At 38.5% G+C, this 26,377-nt stretch overlaps 1 protein-coding gene across 8 annotated transcripts in view; it reads right to left on the reverse strand.

Annotated features, from left to right (window-relative positions):
* COBLL1 (cordon-bleu WH2 repeat protein like 1) overlaps positions 1-26,377 on the reverse strand; it is a 105,899-nt gene that overhangs the window by 40,885 nt on the left and 38,637 nt on the right. For 5 of the 8 annotated variants that reach the window (XM_088146667.1, XM_088146664.1, XM_088146668.1 and 2 more), the window contains exon 1: positions 18,705-18,829. The exons of 2 other annotated variants lie outside the window; for them this stretch is intronic. In XM_088146667.1, coding sequence (XP_088002793.1) covers positions 18,705-18,814 — 110 coding nt within the window. In that variant the 5' untranslated portion in view covers positions 18,815-18,829. Of the gene's footprint in view, positions 1-13,772; positions 13,882-18,704; positions 18,830-26,377 lie in introns of those variants that run through there. One more of the 8 variants, XM_088146669.1, reaches the window with a different exon arrangement.

A 26,377-nucleotide genomic window follows, 5' to 3' on the forward strand; every position in this document is an offset into this window, starting at 1 on the left:
AAGTGTCCCAAAAGGCTTGTGCAATTTCTTTTCCATTTTAGATAATACTCCCACACATAAAGAGGCATTGAAAACCTGGTTTTGCCTGACAGTATGAGTAAGCCCATTCTTGGTCAAGGTTGTGTTAAATGAGTGTTCTCAGCTGCTATGTTATTTTATTTCTGTTGTTTTTAATTTTGGGTTTTTTTTAACTGTTTTTAAATTCTGTTTTTAACTGTTAGCTGTCCAGAGGCATGTGTATGAGATGGGCAGCCATATCAATTTATTAAATAAATAAACACCACACGTGCACATAAACACACACACACATACCCGCACATAGCATAAAAGTGGAAACAGGAGCTAAAGGAAAAACAATAAAGCTAAAGTCAGCAGAGTCAATCAAATTAAGACCCTACCATCAGAAAAAGCCCAATTAAAAAGGAAGCATTTATCCAGTAAAGCAAAGGAAACCAAGGACCTGGTGGATTTCTCTTGTGAGAATATTCTGGGGAAGGCCCTGAGTTACAGAGCTGTTTCTCCTGCTTTGGTTGGTAGAGGAATTTGAGCATTAAGTGGAGAATTTGCAGGTGAGGCCCTGTGATCTTGTTCAGCCTCCTTTTCAGAAAGTTCTCTAGAGCCCTAGCCAGGTTTTATTAAGAGCAAGTTGAGCAGAGTCCCTCCAGCGATCCTTCCCACAATAGGTGGATGCCTGGAGGAAGGGCTATGCAACATCAGCGACATAAGGAACTGGAGCTACTTAGTGTAACAATGCCTGTATTGCAATTCCCTCTGTAAGCTGCGGCTTTCTGCACCTATAAGCCTACCGACTATTATGGGCAACAGACATAGGACAGTTAGCATACGATTCTGCACTTTTATCTTCTTTCCTTGTCCAAAAGATCAACTTTGCATGTCTCTAGGTAACATGCCCCTTATTAGTTAGATGGCTATTCTCAGGGCTCTCATCACTTCCTTCCTCTTTCATGTATGAACATGGTTTTTATTGTATTTTAATCGTATTTTAATTAATATTTATTCTTGTTTTACTGTAAACTGCCCAGAGTTGCTCAAGTGAGATGGGCGGTGACTAAACCTGAAATATAAATACGTAAATATAAATATAAAAGTTCAGCTTTCTCTTCTGACTCTGACCTGTGGAGTTCAGGTTCTCACTTGATTCCCTCATTTTTACTCCCTACAGCTCTTAGCTGTAGGTAAATTTAAATAATTCAGTCTTCCCATGTTAATTCCTAAATAGAACAAAATCTCCAGACTCAAGAATACTTTCTTATAAGCTGCACTTCTAACTTTAGTGTTTCTCATTCCACATTTTCTTTCCCACGTATAAAGCTCTCTGGCATCCATCAGCCTATATATTGTAGAAATCCTTTTCAAGAATGCTTGGATAGGGTTGATGGTCTGTGACTATAGACAGGAGGAAAGGGCAGTGACAGCTATTTAAACAAAGGCCAGCTATGATGGAGATTTTATGCTCCCTCCCTCTCTTCTAAAAGGAAGTGCACTGTAACTATCAGCTGCACCACAAAAACTGCAAAATGACAGTACGTGTGTGTTTTTTAAAGACTTTGAATATTTGGAGGGAAATACAATTTCTTTGTTCTTTCATCAGACGCTTCTAAAAAATGCTAAATATGTATACAGTACAATATTTGTACAAATATCCCTTAACCCTAAGATACGGTAGGAGAGGAAGCGCTACAAGGAAATATATACATAAAGTTAAAACCACACAATCAAAGACTTTGCAATACCTCAAAGGATTATAAATCTGGAATGAAACAGCACTTAACAGTATAATTTTTGGGGGGGAAAAAGTGGTTCCTGGAATTAACGAGCTATATTACAGGACATGGCCTAGTACAAGTTGTGAGAAAACTGCTTTCACAAGAATATTTGTTGCTGACATAGCCATGACAATAATGGATTGCTTCTGGTCACGGGTGGACCTTCAACGGATTTCATTACAAATGCTAACATTTCATAGCATGAGTCAGACATATCAAAACTGCCACATTTGAGCTGAATTCACTATGGGGCCAGACTAATATGAATGTTTTGCCAGTTAAATCATCTAAATCATCTGAATTATCTAAATTCTGGTCCAGTAATTTAACCTCTGCAAATGAAACAAGAAGAGTCGTAACAGAGTAACACATACACACAATCCCCCCTGTACACCTGTGCTTACTTGGGTCTCAAAATTAAATGAAGGAGCTGGGGTAGGGCAAACTTCATTTCTAAAAGAAGAAAAGCAAGAATCTCAAGACATAAAGTTTTTCAATGTCTTGCAGCTTTTGAAATTTGACCATGATTTGTAAAATCATTATTTGTTTAAAAAAAGGGAGTTTTTTGAAAAAGCGTTCTCACTTTATTTGCTTCCTATTCCCACAATCTATTCCTGCCAATAAAATTAAATCTACTAAAAAATTAATTAGGCACACAAAGTTTTAAAAAGGGAATTAGGGAGCTTTGGCATAGACTATCTACATTCTCCAGAAGTTCTAACCTTCAGTAAATACACTGACAGTAACGTAGCTCACTTATTTATTTACATTTTTATACAGTCACACTCCTGCAAGACTCCCAGTAGTTAACAGCACATATTAAAATAAGCAAAAGCATAATAAATCTACTAAAAAATAATCTGAGATATGAAAGAAATGTTGTTCATTCCCCTTCTAGCAACAATCTATGTATCTATGAAACAGCTCAATTTTCACCCCTTTCCTGAATGTCGAGAGATGCCATCTGGGGTCATAACTGAGGAGCAGTGATTCCTGCCTCCCCAAACCTCATATACACAGGCAGGATCTTCAGCACTCCCATGTGGGATGTTCAGACCACATGTTTAGGTTCTATTTGAAGCAGGTAGACCTACAGGTACCTAAGAACCAAGCCATGTAGGGCTTTAAAGCCATGTAGGCCTCAAAACCAAGCACAGAGAATTCTGTACACATTCACAAGTTGCATGGAATATATATTATTTCTTTAAAAAAATAATCTAGAGATCTGTTCTACAAGGGATATTTTTGCATATGCTCTGGTTTTTTAACTTGTTGAAGCAATAGTAAGACTTTGGGCTACTCTTACAATCTCATTTTAGGCTTGTAATGAGAGACAGATGTGGCAGCAATCAATAAACTTGAATTTAGCAAAGATGATATGAGGCTGGGTCAATAATATTAGGAGCACCGGGTTAAGTCCAAGGCTGATTTTATCGCTAGTCAAAACCGTTTCCATTGAGCAAGTAAGGCAGTAGGTTTTTGCGCTGCGGTCTTTCTTTCTCAAAAACTACTCCTGAGGCCTGAAGGTTGGTAGACCCTCGGATAAAACATGAAATGCTGGGATAAGGAAAATGGAGAACTAGGCATCTCCGAAGGAGCAGAGATGCCATTGCAGCAACGACCAACAGACTAGTGGCAAGCTTGGTCCAGTGGAACCCCTTCAGATAAGGAGAAGATGAGAAATCATGCACTTGTGCTCCAGATAGCTGCTCCTCGCGAGGAGACCGCAGGATAGCAGTCATCCCATAGGTCTGAGTGCCGGGAGACAAGGGAAGCCATCAAGCTCTCAACTGCGGCAGAGCCTTTAAGGATACTGAGTTCAACCACCCTCATTTTCTAATCACCTTTGGATTTACAATTATTTTACACTTAAAAGAGATCTTCCAAACAACAGGTTTGAAAAACTACTTGGTGAGTAAAACTTTGTCCCAAAATAGAAGAAAAGTTAACTAGCAGTTTAAAGAACTTAAAAGAATATAAAACAAATGACAAAAAGCTGAATAAGAATTTAATTTAAGAAAGTTTTAAATGGATTAAGGGACCAGACAAGTTTGGAATATTAGGAGTTTTGCTAAGATTTTTGAAAAACTGAGTAAACAAAACAGTATTTTCCATGGGAATACAAATTGTTTAGTCTACCAGGAAAGAAATGATTGGCTGAAAGTTGAAAACAAAACAATGAAACCTGAGACGTTATGAATATAGAAATGGGCCACTAGAGGGAACTAAAGTTCTAGGCACAAAAAAGAAAAGTGAAATCTGCACAATGACAAATAAAGGTATGACATTTGAGATATTTCAAAGGATTTTTAAAGAACTGGGAAACTTATAACCAATCTGACAGCAATTATCTCTGCACCAGTAAATGTAGTTTTTGAAGAAAATTATAAAGAAGAATGAAAGATGTGACAGACAAAAATATGGAAGAATTTATAGATGGACAGGATGAAGAGGGGATACAAATCCTGTCTCATGGAAAAATATTGGAAAATAAAGAAACTGAGGATTATAAAGCAGAGATGACAGAGAAACATGAATGATAAATCAAGAGATGAAAAGGTACCTGGGCAAGGACTTATTTTTGGATTTACAAAAGAGGGTTTCTAAAACCTTGAAAAAAAACTTTGAGATGGGAGAAAGAAAGTCTGCATGGATATTCAATTCTACAACAGCAACTTGATGAACTAAAGATTAAGATTGTTAGAAGCAAAAGAAAGGAATATAAAGTTGGCTTGTTTGATCAGGGCTAAAATATGGAATATTTTTATAAAATTCTGGAAACCCTTTATGGACTTTTTGCTGACATTTGGACAAATCTGATTTTTGGATTTGTGAATGGAATAGGGAGTTGCTGAGGGAAGAAGTGAACTATGTATGTAATCTCACGGGAAGAAGGGAACTATTAATTTGCCTATACTTGTTGCAAGGAAGATTGAGAGTCGCTTCTTTAAATATTGATTTTTTTATTTTCTTTTATTTTTTGCACTTTGTATTTCTTCTTTTCTATACTTTTGTTTTTCTTCTGATTTCAGTTTGCATTAGCTTTTAGCACTGTAAAACCATTTCATTATTTTTTTAAAAAAGATAAGACATGAAATGCTAGGGAGGCGGAGAGAGTGAGAGAGGAACTGGTGAAAATCACTTATCTTGACCTACATATAAGGCAGTATTTCTCACTCATGCAAAATCACTGGATATAAGTCTCTTATATGCCTAGCAAACTCCACTTAGTGGGTGATACTTCCTGATCTCGCAAGCATAAAGATAAATGTTTCATAAATTGTGCAGTAGCCCTGCATAGCAATAACTAAAGGACTGGGCTAATCTTCTCTGGAAAAGGTCCAAGAAGTTCCATCTACTAGGGAATAATGCATGATTGTTAAGTTGTAGCCACTACACTGAAAATAGTCCTCTTTAATTCTGAAGGTTTGAATTATGTATTCCCTTTAAGGAGCTTTATACATTTGAAGGGAAGAGTGGTTAGTTCCATCTGCACAGAAGTCAATCCCATAACTGACTGTTTGCTACTGGATTTAAACAGTGTTTACCAAAATCCTGGAAAACATTTCTGGAACCTGAAGACTTTCTCTTGCAACAACTGGCTTTGAGTCTTCTTATAGATCTGATAAACTGACCTTTGGACAGCAGCAGTCTTGGAAACCAAAAAGCCTTTCAGCCAGCTCCAAGTCCAAATGACATTTGCTTATTTTAAAAGCCCAAAAACCATATTTTGAGCTGCAGGTTATAACTAAATCTGCTCCAGATATTTATGCTTTGAGCCAGGGTTGTTACGGCATTTCAGGAAAGCATGACAGTCAGCAGTAACTATAGGAGTCTTTGTTATTATCTCATTCCTGAAGAAAGCTCTAGCTCCTGTATCTTGGTAATTTGACCCAAACACTTTTTAAAAACACTTCAGCGTAACTTTGCAATGCTGTATCAATACAGGTCTACTTACTAGTAGTAAACTAGTTTTGCAAACGCCAATCCTTATATAGTCCTGATGGCATCATCCACAAACAAAAGAGCAATTTCAAGGTTTACAGGAATCGGGTGGGGGAGGCAGACATGAAGGGCAAAAAAACTGAAAAACAGCAAAATAAGCCAGAAGTGACTTGGAAAAGGGGGGGGGGGAACCATGGAGTGGAATATTACTGGAAAGGGTAAGGTTGGCTCATACCTGAACACTGCAGCACTTTCTTGCAACTCCCATCCGCACCACATCATTTATTACCAATAAAGAAGCCATTTCAAGGATTCATCTGAATTTCTTCTCAGCAGTTAATCCGAAGGGAAAGGGGAGGGGGAAAGGCTACAACACCTCATGAAAAAATGGATTCCTCCATATATTAATACCCATGGATAGAATTTCAGTGACCTCCAGCCTATCGGTGACAAGAGGTCATGGTGAACTGTCAATATTTGAAGATCCACGTGAGAATCAACTGGACACAGAACTACTCTTCTTTTTTTATCAACACCCATATGGTTACAGCTGTTTCTCGGAAAGATAAAAATGGATGTACGATTGAAGTGTGGTACGAAAGCTGTAACAAAACTGGCAGTTGCAGACTGGTTAACAGAGTAAACGCTGGAAGGCTGTAGATCAGTGTTGTCCAAACTTGGCCACTTAAGATGAGTGGACTTCAACTCCCAGAATTCCCCAGCCAGCATGGCTGGCTGGGTAATTCTGGGAGTTCAACTCCACTCATCTTAAAGTGGCCAAGTTTGGACAACACTGCTGTAGATGATTTTGCCATTAAAATGGTCACAGAGTTGTGAGTTGGGCAGCTTTATAAATGTGATTTATAAACAAATGAATAGCTTGTATTCATAGTAAACTGGACTCTATTCAACCAATTTCTCAAATTGTACCTGACCAGGTATTTTTTTGGGCGAGGGGGTTGTTTATCAGTTTCATTAGGGACTCTCTTAAAGCTTTCTGGGGAGAAGGAATAAACAATGTTGGGTCCTCCACTTTTCAAAACAGAAAATCAGGCAGTTAATGTCAAACCTGTTACTATCCTGTGAGAGACACAGAGGCCTCTTCTCAGAAAGAGCACATTAAGTAAATAAGCATTCATTCTTCGTGACAAATCAATGTAATAGAAAGATGTCTTATTCTGAAGAATTGCTACTAGTTGGATTGAAGTAGTCTATCACATTGTGGCTTTTTTTCCCTTTCTTTTTCTGCAAGACATAGGGGAGAAAGCTTCAGTCGGAGAAGCCTAAAAAACCTACTTCTGGAAAACTGGTAAAAATGCAAACTAAAAGCACAATCTTGGGCAGATTTTCTCAGAAGTAAAGCTTACTGACTTCAGCCAGGTTTACCCCACATGCACAAGGCCCCACAGCCTAAGAGCTGAACTAAATGTGATCCTGCTACCTTGTTTAACTGCACAATTCTTCTTTAAAATTCACAGCAGCTGCAGGTTCCCAAGCCGAAATTGCAGACAACAGGTGACATTTTCCTTAATGCTTTTCTTCCTAATTTTTTTTTCCCTCTCTAAAATTCACCCTGAATATTGAGATTGGTCTCCAAACCTATAGCTTCAAGAACAAATGGTAAATTTGGAGATAGCTTATGTAAGGAAGCCACATTAAAGACATTTTCATGCGTCGAAGCATCTTTCATTGCTTCTGAAAGCAGCATGTTAACTGAAGCCATGAGCTCCCTAGATATGGCCTCCCAGAAGTGCTTCACACTAGAACCAGCCCTGCATCTAGGAAAGGCCCAAGTTGTTTCAACTCTGTGGTTCTTACACTCATGCACGCTGTCCTGAGAACATGCCATGCCCCCTCCTATCAACAAGGTAGAAAATTAATGGCATGAGACCATTATGGGATGGGAGCCTGCACTGTTGACTTGCCAAGAAATATCAGGAATAATTTTGGATGGTGTAGGAAAAGCTAACTCTTCATTCACTCAGAAACTAAAAGGTGAATACTATATGGCAAACAGATCAACAAGCACAACAAGGACTGTAACTCATAGCAGGACAGAGAGTAAGGGTGGAAGGATCATGGGGTATTTTTTTTTAAAGGAAGCTTATACAAGCTAGTAGATATCATTTTACACAATTCAAAAGGTCCCCATTTTACACATTCCTTTAGAGCCCTAGTTAGAAAGTGATTTCGCCAGGACAGCATTTTACTGTGGCTATAACATTTATATAAATTGTATCCCTCCCCACACATACACCCAAAAGAAGGACTGTGCTACTGACAAGTAACGCTCCACAAAGCAATATGTATGGTAAGAAAACTATTAAGGGGTGTGGTTTTTAATATAATACAATCAAACTAAGCATCAGAGTTACTTTCCTGGGCTTTACAAACAAGCAAAGCATAAAATGATGCTACACACCCATGTGATCTTAGCCAAAAGGCTGAAAAGTGATGCTAATTTGTGAAGTGCAATAACCACCAAAGAAGGGAAACACTTTTTATCTTAAAACTTCCATCACAGACAGCAAACTGTGTTCTTACTCTGAATGTGCCAGTGGCTAACCTAAGTAGCATGATCTAGTTAACATTAGCCCTCCCAAGTGATATCCCCACAGACTCCAACTCTCATAATTTTATTCTGCAAAAGGTTGAATTCATTGTGCAGGGATATCCTGTTTGTCTGTCTGTCTATCTAGCAAGTGATGTACTGGTCAGGGAGTTAGACTAAGACTTGGAGATTCAGGTTTTTAAGATCATTCTCAGGCATGGAAGCTTACTGAGAAACTTTGGGCAATTACTCTTTTTCAGCCCATCCTACCTCACAGGATTGTTGTTATAGGGAAAAATTGGGTGGGAAGGGGTACTAAGCACACAACTCTCAGCTCCCGGAGGAAAGGCGGAATATAAATCTAATGGAAGCATTAATAGATGCAACATCATAATACTGCTTACACTAGGGCTGCACTGCAGGGAGCCTTCCAAGGCAGCTGCACAATCTTGAAAGGAGACACACCTGCTTTAATGAGACCACAGCTGCTGCATTCACACTTTAGCACATTCCAGAGCACCTCCCATGAATTGAATCTGAAGCTCTGCACAGCCCCATCATACACTACAGGACAAAAGTCACAATTGCCAGAATGATGCCCACAGAACACAAGCGTTTTTCAATATTGGTCCACCCTGAAACAATGAATTCACTGTTAGCAGACAGAACTGGTATACACACAGTGTGGGTCCATCCGTGCAAAAACCAAACAACGAATCATTGATTAAACATCTACGCAGGAAATATATAGTTCAGCTGGAGAATGCCATAATATACATACAGTACATTTTTGCCACCTTCACTGCAAAAGACGATACATGGTTTTGTCTTGTGGTTATTCAGAACTAGAATTAAGGGTTTTCTTGCACGTCACCCTACGGAAAAGATACTGGATGGTAGAGCAAAGGGAGTAAGTCTGTGTTACAATTCACTGCCTATAAATTTCAAGGGGAGGAAGAGATATGATTAACACTTTGTTTCATTCTCTTCTCCCAAACTGCTATAAATGAGAAATGGCAGGACAAGGCAGAGGAAACAAACAAGTATGCAACGTTGAAATGAATGCCACATGCATGCATCCAAAAATGTAGGTTTCCAGGTTACCCAACAATGCAACAGAACAGGTACTGTCAATATCAACCAATTTAAAGGCATTTACAACCTGAGCCGAAGTATGTTTCTTCACAATCCAACTGTGGGGCTCACCCCAAATGAGTGCGATGGGTGTGATCTTCTAGTGCACAGAAATACAGCTGTTTCTGGGCTGAGGGCCACACTTGAACTTTGAGCGATGTGCAGCAGGCAGACATGTACAAACATAACGATGGGGAGAGGCAAGATAAAAATGAAATTTGACCCAATTTAAAACTTCCATTTAATTAAAATGGAAGTTGATGTTATTACACTCCAGTCAAACACTTAGTCATGTCCTTTTTCTGTCACTTTACAGCCGACGACTTGGTAACAACTGTTGGTGGTTTCTGAGGCTGCCTCCACAGTTTCTGGAGGCAAATTCCAGGTTGTGCACCTCTGCTCTAATTCTTAGAATGATTGGCCTGATCATTGTTAGGCATACTGTGTGAAACAGAAAGTCCCTCCATGCTTTAAGTTCACAGTAACTGGAAAGGCATAACTTATAATGGAAGCGTACCTTTACCAAGTGGAACACACTGACGTTGAAAAGTTCAAGAATTATCAGTTGTTTGCAGACTGATAGCTTGGCTGGAGTAAAGTAATTTAGTACATTTACTGTATCTGCTGGCCTTGTGTACATAGGCAGAGAACAGCCCCTCAAGGGCATCTGTGCTGCTTTTGGTGTGTTTTACACAGTGTAACAATGAAATAGGAATCCTGCTTCATTCCATGGTGCTGCTATAACATCAAAAGTCCCAGAGCTACCTGTGGGAAGGAAAGTAATCTGGCCCTTTACACGTGGCCAGCTGTCATCTTAGTCTTGGCCAGGAAAGTATCATAGGGTCTGGGGCAGGAGAGGCAGTGATCACTTATAAAACTACAGACAGGTATACAAAACCATTCAGCTTATGGAAATTAATTTTAAACACAACCATAACAAACCCCTGTCTTGACTGGCTCCCTACTGTTTGCAAAACAAAGCAAAAGCCATCAGACTCGTTCACATGAATAGAACCTGAAATGAGATATGCCTAAACTATTTCAGTAGGGTTTGAGCCATGGCACATAAAATTCAAAGCCTGCAGAATAGGCAACTGCTTCAAAACAAGGAGATAATGGGTCAGAAATGTTAAAAGCACCTCATCTTACTAAAAGCATATATTTAGATCTGTCCAATTGTGCCCCAGATTAAACAAAAGATTGCATTATTTTTATCTTTAGTTCCTGAAAACTAATTTTTATTGAGTGTCCAATACTACAATCCAGTCACCATTACTCTGTTTTCCCAAGACAGATACACCTATGGAAGTTTACACAGATGAGTAATACACAGAAAATTGTACAGATTTTTTAAACGTATTTATTATTAAATTTATAGTCAAAAAACAAGGAAACAAGATGGTACAAATTTTGACCCTTAGTTATTCTTGTTACTATTTTGCACGTGAAAATTTCAGCTAAGAGAACTTTGCCAGCACTTAAACCGAAAACCCCAAAATAAAGCATGTGTCTCCCAGTGTATGATTAGCTGGGGAGCGTGAAACCGATCTACGCTCAGCTGAAATTTACCAGGAATTTCTACAACATGAGGAGATAAGAAAATGCTCTACTACTTTATGCAGATTATATACACTTTGCAGACACCACTGCAAAAGGCAGCACCCATTTCTTTTGTGAAATTCTTGCTCCATATTCTGGAAAGAACACAAGCAGTTCTGCTTTACTCAATCAGCCCTCTCTAGGGGATATTACTAATGAACTGCCAACTTGCAGTCAGGAGCTGCATTGTCCAGGATGTGTAAAACATAGTAAGATACATTGCTTCCCGATACACTACCTTTACCAGGCTTTCAACATTTCCTGCTTAGTGATCACTGCAGAAGTATTAATCACAGAAAGATGATTCTCCAACAAGATACAAAAACGATGAGCTTGGAAAAAAGAAACTGGATAAATGTTTTGAAGATAATAGAATATATCAGCAAGATTTAGAGGTTTCCACTATTTAGCCAGTTTGATGTAAGGGTTAAGGCACCAGCTTAGAAACCAGGAGACAGTGCGTTCTAGTCCTGCCTGAGGCACAAAGCCAGCTGGGTGACCTTGGGCCAGTCCCCCTCTCTCAGCCCTAGTAAGCAATGGCAGACCATTTCCAAAATCTTGCCAAGAAAAGTGCAGGGACTTCTCCAGACAATAGTCAGGAGTCATCACTGACTTGAAGGGGTGGACAACCCCCCCCCCAAACTATTTAGTTTATTCACTCCTGCATTTAGTTTATTCCCCTTAGTGGCATGACCACTAAAGCACTAGAAATTGTTTGTTTACCACAAAGGTATATAATGTGTGCCATTCCAAATACTGCTGAACTATGCCTCCCAGAATCCTTCACAACTGGCCACACTGTCTAGGGCTCCTAGAAGTTGTAATTTAACAACATCTGGAGTTCAACATATTTTCTGGTTTAACATGTGGTTCAATCCTGGGTTCTAATTTCTTTCTTTTCTCTTCAGATCAAAGTGTGAATGTTCCACTACATATAGAAATCTCTCCTTAACACTCAAAAAGATGCTATAGGAAGTAAACCATACAAGTTTTGATGTGCAAATATTGTCACCTATTTTTTGTGTTTGTTAACCCATGCAATGAACATATCAATGAACATGTTTCTAACAACACTTGGTGAATTGCTAGTTTATACATAAAAGTTCTGGGGTTGCATTTAGAGATCATCTGGATAACATTTGAAAAACAAGCTTTCTCAATATTCATGGATATATGAGTTGTTTTATATCTTAAGTTAATCTAACTTGCTTCTTAAATAAATAGGACCAGTCTTCTTATTTTTAAAATGTGATGAACAGAGTTCTAAAATTAAGGTAATTTAAGAAAAATACTTCTCCACAAAGGTTATACCCTGGGGATAACTGTTTTTCTCTGATATGCTGGTTTTCTGAATACAAGGAAGAAATACTTCTGAAATCTGAAACAGCCAGTTCAGCGCAGTACAGTAGTTAAGCTGTTTGTACTTGGACCAGAGAGACCAGAGTTCAGGTCTGCACTCAGCTGGGTACTTAGGGCCACTTTATCTCAGTCCTGAGCATGAAACTGAGCAAACTCAGGGAGGCAGTGAAGGACAGGAAGGCCTGGCGCGATATGGTTCATGGGGTCACGAAGAATCGAACACGACTTAACGACTGAACAACAACAACAAAAATCTCAGTCCACCCTTGTTCTTGTAGGAATAAAATGTACACCTCCACACGCTTTCAAGAAGGAAGGAAGAATACAAATGCACTATTAAAATTAACACCTGTGGAAACTGGCACCACCTCTAGTGCCACAATGGAGCACAGCAAAAACAACAATTCTACATATAGCATCTGGCAAGGCTATCATTTCCCACGTCTGGCAATGATGCCATTGGCAGCATGTCTATGACACTACAATCCCAAATAGGACCTTAACGATATGTCCACTGTATCTTCTAGGCTGCTACTGTTAAACATTCAGAGTGAACAAAAAAAAATTATATTAACTTATCTTACTTAATATTACATGTCAAATAACTCAGATTGTTCAACTGCAGCATTCATTCGATAAATCCTATATAGTTATCAGTAATGGAATGAATTCCAACTATTATTCATACCTTGTTGGCAGACATTCTAGCTCTAACTGTTGCTATATATTGGTTAGTTGAAAATTTTTATCCTTTGTTTAGTTCCACAGTAAGAAATGTCCACTATTTCACAGGAAACCAATAGGATATAAAATATTGTTTAAAATGAGGAACATTCCTGAAAATAATTATTAAAAAGTGTATTGATTAAGCATGCTAATATGGACTTCTAAAAATGTATTTATAAATCAAAGTAATGGTAATACACCCAAACTAGAGACATATGTAATATATCTAAAAATCAAAAATATACTCCTGCTCACAATAGGACAGAATCAGAGTAGCAAGAAAGAGCACAAAATGAAGACGAAGAGATAGCTAAAAGGAAATAAAGTGGTCACATGCAAGCAAGGAAAAGATAAAATTAAACTTATGACACTCAGAGAAAGCACAAATACTTCACATTTATGGCCCGATTTTATACTTGGAAATCAGTTTCCACCATCCGCTGATATGCTTATTTCCATGTGAGCTTGAATGGCACAAGCCAACACAAAATTAAATTAAGTTTTCTGTTACTGATCTCAAATAGATAAGAGCTGTACACTTCTTACAGCGCCTATAAAACCTACCATTTTACTTGCGATTTTTCACCTTAGGCAATAAGAGAGGGAAGCACTTAAAACACACACACACACACACACACACTGATAAGCCACAGAAACACATGCATACCTACCTTTATATTTTTAACATCTGCATATCTAGTCTGACCACAGGTATTTTCTGAAAATAGGTGTTGCACCAGCACTCCTCATGTATGACTCTAGAAATGCATTTTACTGTCACTTAGTACATGGTTCAGAGCACAGTTCAAAGTCCTATTTAAATAAAACTCTACAGGCCGTTTTCTGAATTGTTGTTTTTGCCTTTACACCAGTTGTTTTCTTCCTTTTTGCTCTAACTCTTGCAAGACAATTAGAAAATGCCTATGAAAGGGGCACAGTCCTCTTTTATTTATTGCTTGATAAGAGAGAAAAAGTTTTCCTCTGTTCACTGCATGCAAGCACAGGAGCACGCAGTATTTATTCCCTGCTTCTGACTAGACACTTCCACACCACTCCCACTCTTTGCTGAATTCCTGTTGAAAAGAGCAGGGCCAAAAAACAAAAGCCAAAAAAAAGCCCCCCATACAATTCTTCAATCTTACAAACCAACACCCTTTGCAGCCCTTGGAAACTATGAAGGTGTCAAAAGCCTCTCCCATTCAGGCAAGACACCCTCCCAGCTATTTCTAAAACTTGCCTCATAGCCAAGCTAAGATTTAAGGAGAAAAAAGCAGGCCATAAGAACTTGAGGATAAGACAAGCACCATAACTGAAATCTGCCTTGGCTAATTTTCCAACCAAAACGGAAATATTGGTTTAACAGAGACACGCAATACAGGGAGTCCCTGGGTTAAGAATGACCCACAGTTAAGAACGGAGCCTATTGTAGCAAAAATCGAGTTAAATACACAATGATTCGTGTTAAATACACAATGGTTTGAGTTAATAACACAATAATACTTATATGGTATTATACAATAATACTGTTCTGGCTTACATACAAATTCAACTTAAGGACAAACCTTGGGAACAGAACTCATTCTTAAACTGGGGACTACCTGTATAAAAATAGGATAAACATATTCCCCAAAAGATGCTAGACATTTTGGGGAAGAAGAATTTGATCGAAAAGTTAGCACTCATATTATAAAATAATTCAATCCATTTTGCAATTGTTCATCAATATTTTAACATTTTAGCAATCATGTTTAACACTGATATAAACTTCTTTCTCATTTTTAAAGGTTTAATTTATTTAAATCATCATAGTGTTAATCATTTCTAGTTTCTATCGTATATATTGTATATATACCACTGAATTCAGCTGTTATCTTACAGGTAGTCCTTGCTTAACAACCATTCATTCAGCGATTGTTCAAAGTTACAATGGCACTGAACGAATGGTACTTATGCCCGGTCCTTGAAGTTATGGCCATTGCAGCACCCACGCAGTTATGTGATCAAGATTTGGGCACTTGGCAGCCCACCCATGTTTAGATGTGCTTCGACTTCTCCCCATCTGCCTATCTCCCCCCCCATCTCTGCCCTTTTGGCTGCCCTGCACTACGTTGCCCCTGCTTCCCTGCACTCCTGTGCTCCACCATGCCTGCTGCCCCCAGCTTATCTTCGCCAACTTCTTCTTCCCACTGCTGACAAGGCATGCCCAGCTGGGCTCTTCATGAGGCAGCTGTTGGCCGCGCAAGGCCTTCTTCCTGAGGCCGCATGCAGCTTCACGTGACTTCGGGAAAAACTCCTTGTGAAGGGCCAGGCCAGGATGCCTCATCAGCAACAGGAGAAAGATGACAGCAAGGGTCAGTTGGGTGTGGGAGGGGCGGCAGAATACAGAATAGCTTGTGTGCCCTCCCATCCCAGTAGCAGCCACCCCCGGCCTGGCTGCACTGGGCCACAGCAGCCACTTGTGTGCCTTCCCATCCCTGGCAGCAGCCACCCCCAGCCCGGCTGCACTCATGCCAGGCCGCGGCTGCCACTTACACACCTGCTGGCCTGTTGGCAAGCCACCCGGGACTCACGACCGCCTGCCGGCTTCCCCATTGACTTTGCTTGTTGGAAGCCGGCTGGAAATTACAAGGAGGTCCTTGTTACGCAACCTGTGTTCCTCACTTAACAATGGCAATAGGGACTGCTGGGATTGCCGTCACTAAACGATGCAGTGACGTGATGTCACACTTTATGACCGCATTGCTTAGCCACAGAAATTCCAGTCCAATTACTGTCATTACCCAAGGACTACCTGTATTCTATAATATTATTCACATTTTATTATTCAATAAAACAATTAACTTGGGAAAAAAATAGCACTCTTTCAGAATGAACATCAGCTGCTACAGCAACTTGATTTCGAGAAGATGATAACATCAAAAATTGTAACACAATTTCATAAATTCAAGTCTGAAACTTTTTAGTTCTGTGTACAAGGAAAACACTTTTGGGGTCTCCTACCAAAAGTGTTTCTACTTGTGGCTGTAGCCATCATGGAACAGAATGTAGTGCTATTTGAGGTTTGCAGAGTGGAGAAGATTTACTATTCCTTTTCCACACTCTTAAAAGCTTGTCCCCAGTATTATATAGAAACAATAGTAGATGAGCAATCTGCTTCCACATGTGGCCCTCTGCTGAATTTCAGAAGCTCTCTGACAACAAGCAACTTAGCCTGGTGATAGCCCAATTTGTGTGTTTCCAGGCATACTACTGAGTTGGGAAAGAAAGAAAAAAAAAAAAGGATGTTAAAAACCACAGAGAGAGAGATTAGAAAGGGAGAGAATAAGTAGTGCTACATACTTTGGGCTCTGGTCCCACCAGCTGCTTTCCTCAGCGCCATCTCCATTACTGGCAAGTGAGGCTGAAGCAACCATTAACCTCAAGGTTCAGCTTTGATGTCAATGCCAGATGTGACTGTTTATTTCTACAGGAAATTTAGAGTGAAAATGTGGTACCTTTTTCCCTTTTCTTCTCAAAACTCTGTATAGCCTAGTAAGAGGGATGTTTAACCACACAGCAGTTATCTATCCTACCCTAATAGCGTAAGTGTGAGCTGATCACTCTCTTCCTCCATGTCACCCTATTTTCACCTTTCACTACCACGTTATGGCTCAGTTGCCCTCCCTATCCATATATTCCAGCAGGCACTAATCTTCATAGGGGTTTCGTGTGTAAATATTAGGTTTCCTTTAAAAAAAAGTTACAAATAAATATGCCTCTGTATCTGAGGAGTTTCCCAAGTCTGTATAAAAGGTGGTATTTTTTTCACTTCTGAATTCTGACTACCCAAATTTAGTTTGAGGAGGAAAGATAATATATAATGCACACATATTTATTTTTGAGATCAATACTGTAATGAATCTACTTCATTCCCGTTAATATTCTGTTCATAAGGGAAAGGAGAACCACCTCTACATCAGTGGGCCTCCAGACAGCTGCTTGGCCCAACTAAATATACCATAAAACTGGCAGAAAACTCCTCCATGTAGTATTTAATATGGCATTCTAGCTAAGCAACAAATAGCATGTAGGTCACAGGCACAAAAAAATAGAACATTATTTTTAAATTAAAGTGTCAGTAACCTACGTAAATTAAAAACAAGTAAGAAAATGAATAGTATCTAGGACTACTGGGGCAGTCCTACATACTACTCAAAATCAAAGGTTCAACTTATATTGTTGGGCTTCCTCCCTCTCCCGTCTTTTCTTTTTGCCTTTTTATCAGTAGAAGGGAGTGGTTTGAAACATACCCTGCCATTATACCAAATACTACTATCCCTGGGGGAATATATTGACTCTGAAACAAAAGACATTACACTGAAGTAATCTGATTGTATAGCATTCTGCATCCAGTGTTATTTTAAGAACAAGCTTTTGTTTAAACTGGGTGTTTCTTTGGCAAAGTCACTTTTTGTTATTATGGCGAGATTCTTGTTAAAAATATGACATTAGTTTGCAATGCTTTGAAAAACTGCACTATTTGAAATGTTACAATGCTGAGCATGTATATTTAGATGGAAGGGAATCATCAATCATCTCAATCCAGGCATCATTCATTCATATTCTTTGATGTTTTAAAAAGTACAATGTCTCCATAAACTGGCTGCAGTATTATGGAATCCTGGGCTTGTACTGCATACAGGTTAGGGAAGGTTGATATAAAAAACTAAAATTCCCAGGATAAGTCTGCAATTGAAAGCTTCTTATATAACCTAATATGTTTTGCTGTAACTAACCATGAATTTAAGTTTTCCAGGTTTATCTTTTTGATCCTATGTCATAAGACTAATAACATAATCAGTAGTATATAATCAAGACCATCTTTCAAGCTAACTAAAAAAAATGAAAGAACTTTAAATTAAAAAATCACCTTGCAATGGGGAGAAATAATTTTTCCAATTCATGGTTTTAGTGCTGTCTACAGTTATTTATCTCTCTTTTGGATGTATATCCTGCCTTTCTTTCAGGAACCTATGACAGCCTGTCTGTCTGTCTGTCTGTCAGTCTATCTATCACCCCCTCCTTCTGTTTTTCCCCTTACATCAACCCTGTGAGACAGATAGCTTGGGCTGAGAGAGTGACTGGCCTAAAGACACCCACTTAGCTTCCATAGCTGAGGATGGATTTCCCTGACACCAATCCAGCACTTTAACCACTATACTACAATGGTTCCCCATGACCATTTAAATCCATTGATAAATCATGGGCTGTTGTAAGAACTTTAATATCCCTTCCCAATAACAAATACATACGATTTTGCACTTTTAAAAGAGCTTCAAAGTATCATGATAAGTAATGTATATGTACGCTGTACATTTGAATACTTATCTTCTTTCATCATATAAGAAAAAACTTCAAAGGACTAAAAGTTAGCATTAAGCCATTGAAAAGCTAAAGTTCAAGTACATGTAATCACACAACAGTCATAATTAGGTACCGTACAACTAAAAGTCTGCTGTAGTATCAGCCCTCTTCAGCTACTGGATAAAATCTGCCCTCACTATCAATATGAATGCTCTCTTTAAAATATTAGTATTCCTAATCATAGCATGTCTTCTGCTTACCCAAGTGATGAGACACAGAATGTGTTCTCTCTACTGCAACAATTTAAATGTTGTGGGTTCTTCCCTCTACAGCACACGCATAGACAAGTTCTACATTGTAGCTGCTCCATTTCTCTTCAGATAATGCTATCATTTAAGCCTTTCTATTTATAATTTCACTGCCAGGCCAAAATAACCTAGGAAGCATGTGTACAGATCTGTATCACTGTTTTAGCTTGTTTTAAATAAGGGCTTTTTGATCTTTATTTTGTAATATTGCTGTGTAGGGTTTTTTTCCCCCCAATTGTACATCCCTTTGAAGAACCCCGCTTGACAAAAAGCAACTTACACTTTTAATAAATAAATCAACTGTTGTTAATCCTGACATATCCACTTCAGCTAATTCAAGAACCTACATTAAGCAGCTTTACGATTTTTAAAATAACCTAATTCAGTAATGGAACAATCTGTTCTATATAATGGAAGTCTGTGTTCATATCAATTTAACTGCACTGTTAGATATAATAGCAATAAGCACCAACTAGAGATACTGTTTTTTTTTCAATGGTGTCCCCCAGTTTATAACTCTAATTCCATTTTATTGGATTTTAGATGGGCTTTGAAAAGCTTTCCAGCTGCTTTTAACTAATGTCCTGGGCTGAGGATTCAACATTTTAACTGCTGTTGTGCATGCTTTTTTAACTGTTTTATCTATACTGCTAATATATAAACACATCCTTCCAAATCAAAGGAATGTGAAATTGCATTGCATTGCTACTGCAGCTGATTCTTCTTGGAATGAACAGGAAGTGGCAGTACGAACAAAGCTGTGGCAAGAAGGGGAGGCATCTGGCTTGTCTAGAAGATCAGCAGGCCAGGAATGACTTTGCAAAGATTACTTCTAGATGAATCCTAGCACAGAGTAGCAGAGTTCATCTATTTGGACACAAAAGGCCACAGTCCACTTCAAGGTAAATCTATCAATTGCAAAAGGCAGCTTTACTTGGAATAGCTTATATCCTGCAACGATACCTTTAACCCCATCAAAACACCACGTTTGCCTATCCCAGGTGCTTGGGAAGGACTCGATAGATGGATAAAAATGCCAAATCCAGCCTAAACATCTGGCTGACTGTGCGACCAACTATCATAATAATAATAATTTGTTAGGCGCCATACCGAAAGACCTTGGACGGCACTTAGAAAATCTGCTCATTGACAACCTTTCCATCTGTCAGTTACAAAAGGCCACACTGCTTGGATCCACACATATACTATGCAAATACATTATGACATCCTAGGTTCTTGGGAACAACTCATTGTGAATGAAGGACAACACCAGCTAAAGAACTGGCAGCTGTGATTTCATGTCGCAGAGGAGGAGACGGCGGCAAGCATCTGCCACACAACACCTGAGACTTAACAATTGTTGATAAGAAAGACAAAAAAGTCTGGATGGTGGACACTTCAATACCTGGAGACAGCAGAACAGAAGAGAAAGAACTGGAGAAAATCACAAAATATAAAAACCTGCAAATAGAAGTAGAACGACTATGGCAAAAGAAACCAAAGATAGTACCAACAGTAATAGGGACCTTAGGTGCAATCCCAAAACATCTGGAGAATCTGACAGTCATCAGCATTGACAAAATCACCATCAGTCAGTTGCAAAAGGCAGCTTTACTTGGAACAGCTTATATCCTGCAACAATATCTTTAACACCATCAAACAACATCTGCCTATCCCAGGTCCTTGGGAAGGACTTGTTAGGTAGATAAAAATGCCAAATCCAGTCTAAACAAACATCTGGCTGACTGTGCAACCAATCATCATCATCATCATCATCATCATCATCTGCTGGCTGTGGCATATGGAAGTTCTAGTCCAAAACCTCTGGAGGGCCTCAACTTAGGGAAGGATGGAATAATGGAATTATTTCTATTAAAAGAATAACACTCCAAACAAAATTAAGAAAGCAGAGTTCCCTATGATCAGTGTACCAACTCAGCCACAGAATGTCTGCATCAGCCCTTACACAACTGGAAGCCTAGGCTGGAGTCTAGCCAAATGAATTTGAAAGAGGACAGAGGAACCAGCCTGACCTGATGGATACAGAGGGGGAAGTTGTTCCAAGCTCAAGGAGCAAAATGCTGGAAATCAGAAGAGGAAATAAAGCAAAAAGACAACCAGCATTATATGAGCCTAAACAAATTGAGCACAAGACTGGAAAGAGGGGAAAGAGAACAGCTAAGGATGAAATATGAAGCAGTAGGAAGCAACAGCTCTGCAGCAGGTATAAAACGACAAAGGGCCAAAAAGAAAGAAGTAAAGGGAAGAAGATATGCTTATTTAAAAAAAAAAAAAAAAAAAGCACTGGAAGACATTTTTAACCGAGGCAGAGGATGGCACAATATTCTACATCAGCCATCCTCAGCTAGTGTCCTCCAGTTGTCTTGGATTACACTTGCTAGTTAACATGGCCAATAACTATGTTGGTAGAGAAATCTGGGAGTAGTAATCTAGTGATTCTGGAAGGCACTAAGGAAGGTAGATCTTAAATGATGAAGCACAGACATAGGAGTGAAACAAGGCAGCAGAGCAAGCTCTAAAAGATTTATCTCCTTTGCACAATTTCAGGTGTGCAATGCATCTAATTTAGAAAGTTGATCATTCAGCATCAATACCCGTTATTAAAACTTACAAGTTATAGGTCCAAAAAGTTTGGAATGGGGTTGATGATTTCTAGATTTTCATGAGATCCTTTACTTCAGAGAAAATTGCAGCTATTATTTTTTTTTTAGGATACTATGAACAAGAGATTGGCTGGCTAAGGAATAATATATTGGTAGAACTAATCTTGTATCACAACAGTTCTCTCAGTGTAATAACACATGTCTGCAGAACATACGATAATTGCTAATTAGCTCCTTTCATAAAAACCTGGAAAAGAGCCAAGCCAAGTCCCTACTGAATGGGGTTTTTTTTTTACTGAATGTTTGGAAAAAAAATTAAAAGATCAATCCCTGTGTATACAGTACATAGCTTATTCCCAGTGAACGCAAAAGAACGTATTTCCAAATAAAGATGTAAAGAAAGAAAAGAATATAGTAAAGAAAAAGAAAATATATAAAGAAGTGACTTCCAACCTTCATCACAAGTATAAACAATTTTAGTAACTTCTCACCTCTCCTTAATTTACAAACAATGATACAAACAATGATACAAACAATGATACAAACAATGAACCAATGAACCCTAACCCCATGTCCCATCTCTTATCTATAAACAAATCCATAAAGCATTATAATTTCAGTCCTGTTGTCAGCAAAAGTCTATTAAGCATTGCCAGAAATAACAACATATCTGTTTTAGCCTTGATCAAACAAACCAATTTTATATTCCTTCCTTTTACTTCTAACAATCTTAATCTGTAATCCATTCAGGTAATGTTGCAAAACTTGATTTCTATTCATTTCTTTTTTACCCCTTCTCACAAGATTCATCCACAAGCTTTAACAAACCTCTTTTGTAAATCCAATGTAAAAGAATTATCCAGGTCACTCTCTTGGTTTATTATTTGTAATTCCCTTTTGATTTTTAAAGCATCGACCGATTTCTTTTCGTATGTCCAAGGAAACATCTTTTTCCATGTCATTCTTGTAGCCTGTCATTTGTAGATCCACTTTCAGTTCAAACTGTTTTAAGTTCTTAAGCTTGTAGTTAAATTTTTCTTTAATTAAGGACTGAAGGCAGACTCACCCAGTGTTTTTAGACTTGTCAATCCAAAGGTCTCTAACAGCTGAAAAGTAGTTAACAAGCAATTTCCAAAAGTGATTAGAAAAGGAAGTACATGAATTTAGTGCCCTTTTAAAGGTGCTGACTGTGGTCTGAGCAAGATGGTTATTCCCTCATCTCCCAGAGCTCTAAACCCACTGGAGACCACTGTTGTACAGTTTCCTCACAAGGAGCAACTGTCTGGAGCACTTGTGGGCAATCTCCCATCCTCTCTTTGTCCAGAGAGGTTTGAAGAGCCAGTCTACTCACCAGCTCTTTATTCTTTGCCGTGGTAATTGGCTCTGTCTTCAGTCCATTTCTTTCTCCAGAACTCCTCATATGCATACAGCAAATGGGGTTTGCTGTATGCATACATAATGTCATAATGTGGTCTGCTTCTTTTAGATGTTCCATATGAGACCAATTCCATTGTGGATAGTACGCTAGATAGGTTTGCACATCACAGTATGTCAAAAAAACAAACCCTGATATGGCTTAATGTTAGAATTGGCTATCACTTGGACAAAAGGAAATTGTTGATAGAAAAGGAAGTTTTTATTGCTTTATTCACAATTCTATTTGAGTTTTGTTGTTGTTGTTTTAAATCCACTCATACAAATTGCTGGATCATAATGGAAACATCAGAAGATTCAGGACAAGATGCAAATGTTGACCAAAAAATTAAGCTTATCCAGAACAGTCAAGGAGGTTCATTCACTTCCTACTAGTCCTTTCGAAGACTGCACTAAAATACATATTATTGAACACATCTAAAAATAACTGTTTTAGTTCAAGATTCCAAGCATGCAAAGAGATACCACTTGCACAAACTTCCATTCAGAATTATATTGTGGAATGTACATATGGATCTGGTCTTACCATTACAGTGAACAACAATGCTTTTCCAGCTTAATCACACAGGAGATATGCAAACCTTGCTGTTTAGTCAAATGACTGCATGCTATTTTATTTATTTATAAAATTTATATAGCTGCTCATCTCTCACAAATGACTCTGGGGGGGCTTAGAGAAAACTGACCACATCTCATGCTATCTCATGTTAGGCTCATTTTAGGAAACACAGAATCTCTGCAGCTATAAATTGATAGGTTTAGGTTGAGATGTAGGGGATCAAATTCTCCTTTCTTTCAATGGGCAAGGAAGCTCCAAGGTGATCCGCACTAGCTCAATTGTAAATTTAAAAAAAATTAGGAACAAAAAGTGACAGCTTTACACAGAACTGGCACTTACAGAACAGGACTGCCACAAAGAATGTTGCACTAACGTGTGGAAGAAAACATACAGTCTGCCACAATGTTCTGTAAAGTTTTTGAAGGAGACCTGATTCTGGAATTTTCCAGTTTAGAAAACTGCAATTTTTTGTAATCTATATAATTATTTGTTTCAAGCTTCTATTATATAAAATTAATAGTTTAAAACAGCAGTAATCCTTCACTCCCATCTCATACATTCACTCATACGCCTACATTGCAAACACATTCTTAACATTCCACTGGAGAAAACTATTATCCTGGGTAAAAGAGCATGCAGGAATACTCCTGAGGGGACTGGCTAAAAAGATCTTTTTGAAGTTGTGGAAAGAAAGAGACACAAACTAACTGAAGATCTCTAACTTTAACACAATAAATGGTGGCAGATTTACACAAGTATCTTTAGAGGTAAAAACCAGCTCATTACTAAACTGTACAGAGCGCCTGGTCAAAACCATCCAATCAATCAGAATAATCAGAAACCTTATAAAGTGGTAGACCTGTGATTCATGCAAGGTAACCTGGTTATGCTGATCTGAAGTATGAGTATTTCATCTTTTATTTCCCATTAGCATTTGGTTAAACTGCAGTAATGGCAGAGTATGCTCTGAACATCGCACTTCGATATGTCAGAACAACAGTTGTGTGCATGGCAATGAATTTTCCTCTTCTATTCTGATTGTTACAATTGTTCAAAATCAATTTCCCACATAAAATATTAATAAGACACAAAATGACACCTGTTTGTAAATCCAATGCTAGTAAATTAGACCTAGAAGGCTTTGGGCAAGTCTTTCTGTTTCTGCTCCCCAGAATAAATAGGTGAAAAACAAAAATAGTTTAAGAACTTAGCAAAGAATTGTATAATTGCCATTATCTGAAAGTTCAGGAGTGTGGTACCAATATAGTAGTATGATGTAATGTGGCACCAATGCAGAATTCTAGACACTACAAACAATGGACATTATGCAAGTGACCTTCCCCTTTCAGCAGTGGGGATTTCCCTTTGATCTTCTCTCAAACTCCACATGTACAAGACAAATCATTTCTGAAGGGTTAAGAACTGTTCAAGAGGAAACCCGAGGACTCTGCAGGGATAGAAAAGGGAGAAAGGACCTGTACTACTGACAGATGCCATTTTGCCAGCAGAATGACCCATTAGATGCAATTCATGACTAGGAGAGGGGATTCAGGACTTCACCCCTTTTTGAAGCAAAACATGTTGCTGCAAATATAATACTAACCCAGAGTGAATTTCAAAATAGAGTTTGTAATTAGAGCCAGAAACTGATTTGCTAATCATAATTACAGGTGGTCCCCAGTTTAAGAGCAAGTTCCGTTCCCAAAGCCTGCCTTAAGTCAAATTTGTATGTAAGCCGGAACAGTATTATTGTCTAATACTGTATAAGCAGTATTGTGTAATTAACTCGAACCATTGTGTATTTAACTCGAATCACTGTGTATTTAACTTGAATTTTGCTACAATAAGCTTAACTATGGATTGTCCTTAATCAGGCCGTTCTTAACCCAGGGACTACCTGTAGACCTAATGACCAGAATTTCTTAACGGTATGATACTGTACCACGGTTATTTCAGAAAAGGAAACAAAAAGGAAATCTGAACATGAAACATGTGAGCCTTAAGGCAAATTAATACCAAGAAAAAATTCAAAGCAACCAGTATTGCTGGAGAGTGGTATATTCTGTGGAATTCAGAATCCCAATTATAATGCTTAGACACCTTAAGAATTCTTACTGGAAACTCAGCCTTTAACCTGCTGCCCCAAGGAAGCCGGAACTTCAATTAAAAGCATTCTGATTCAGAGATTAATGGTACTACCTGCTAACAATTTTTCTTCCCCTAAATAGACCCTGCGACTCTTCCAGATTTACAGAATCAGTTACCAGCTGATTCAGTGACTTTAACTATGAGGCCTATAACCTAATACCTAAATTAACTGAACCTCACTATAATGCAATCCATTTTTTCATTTCCTTTATGTCAGTTCTGCTGTTATGATTCTTAAATCTACCTATTGTTTATTAATTTAACAATATTTGTAACCTATCTCTGGGCAGAGAACAGGTACAAGGTTAAAAAATACCAAAACAAAACACAAAAACAATACTGGTAGTCTTCGGTTAGCGACTGCCTCTGACACAGTTGTTTGCAGTTATGACAGTGATGAAAAAGTAACCTTGCAATCAATGCCCACATTTACAACCTTTGCAGCGTCTCTCTCTCTGAATCCCATGTTCACCATTACAGTTAGTATGCACTGTCCTGTGCCTGACCTGTTTTTTCCCCCTCCTCAGGGTGGAGAGATTGCTTAGACAAGCTATCTCCTCCTGAGCTGCTTTTCCCCCCAGCACTTCCCTAAAAAGTGCTAACTGCAAGTTAACATGCTCAGCTCTGTGACCTTAATTAGTTGCCAGCTCCAGCTGCTGTCTGAAATTGAAAAGACCCTGATCAGCTTCACACTGAAGGTTTTCTTTTGCCTCCTAAGTGGCTTGTGGCAAGTGCTAGGCTGCTGGCACTAGTGCATTCCTTTTGATGTGTATTCCCCATTGTGTGCCTGCTTACTCTCTTATAATCCCTTCTTCTCCAATGAATGCAAATACAAACGTCAATTCACTTCTTGCAAATTA

Source organism: Python bivittatus, unplaced genomic scaffold, assembly GCF_059951505.1.
Source record: "Python bivittatus isolate LINGU-HERP-01145 unplaced genomic scaffold, Pbiv_v1 ctg000480_np1212, whole genome shotgun sequence".
Lineage (NCBI taxonomy): Eukaryota > Metazoa > Chordata > Lepidosauria > Squamata > Pythonidae > Python > Python bivittatus.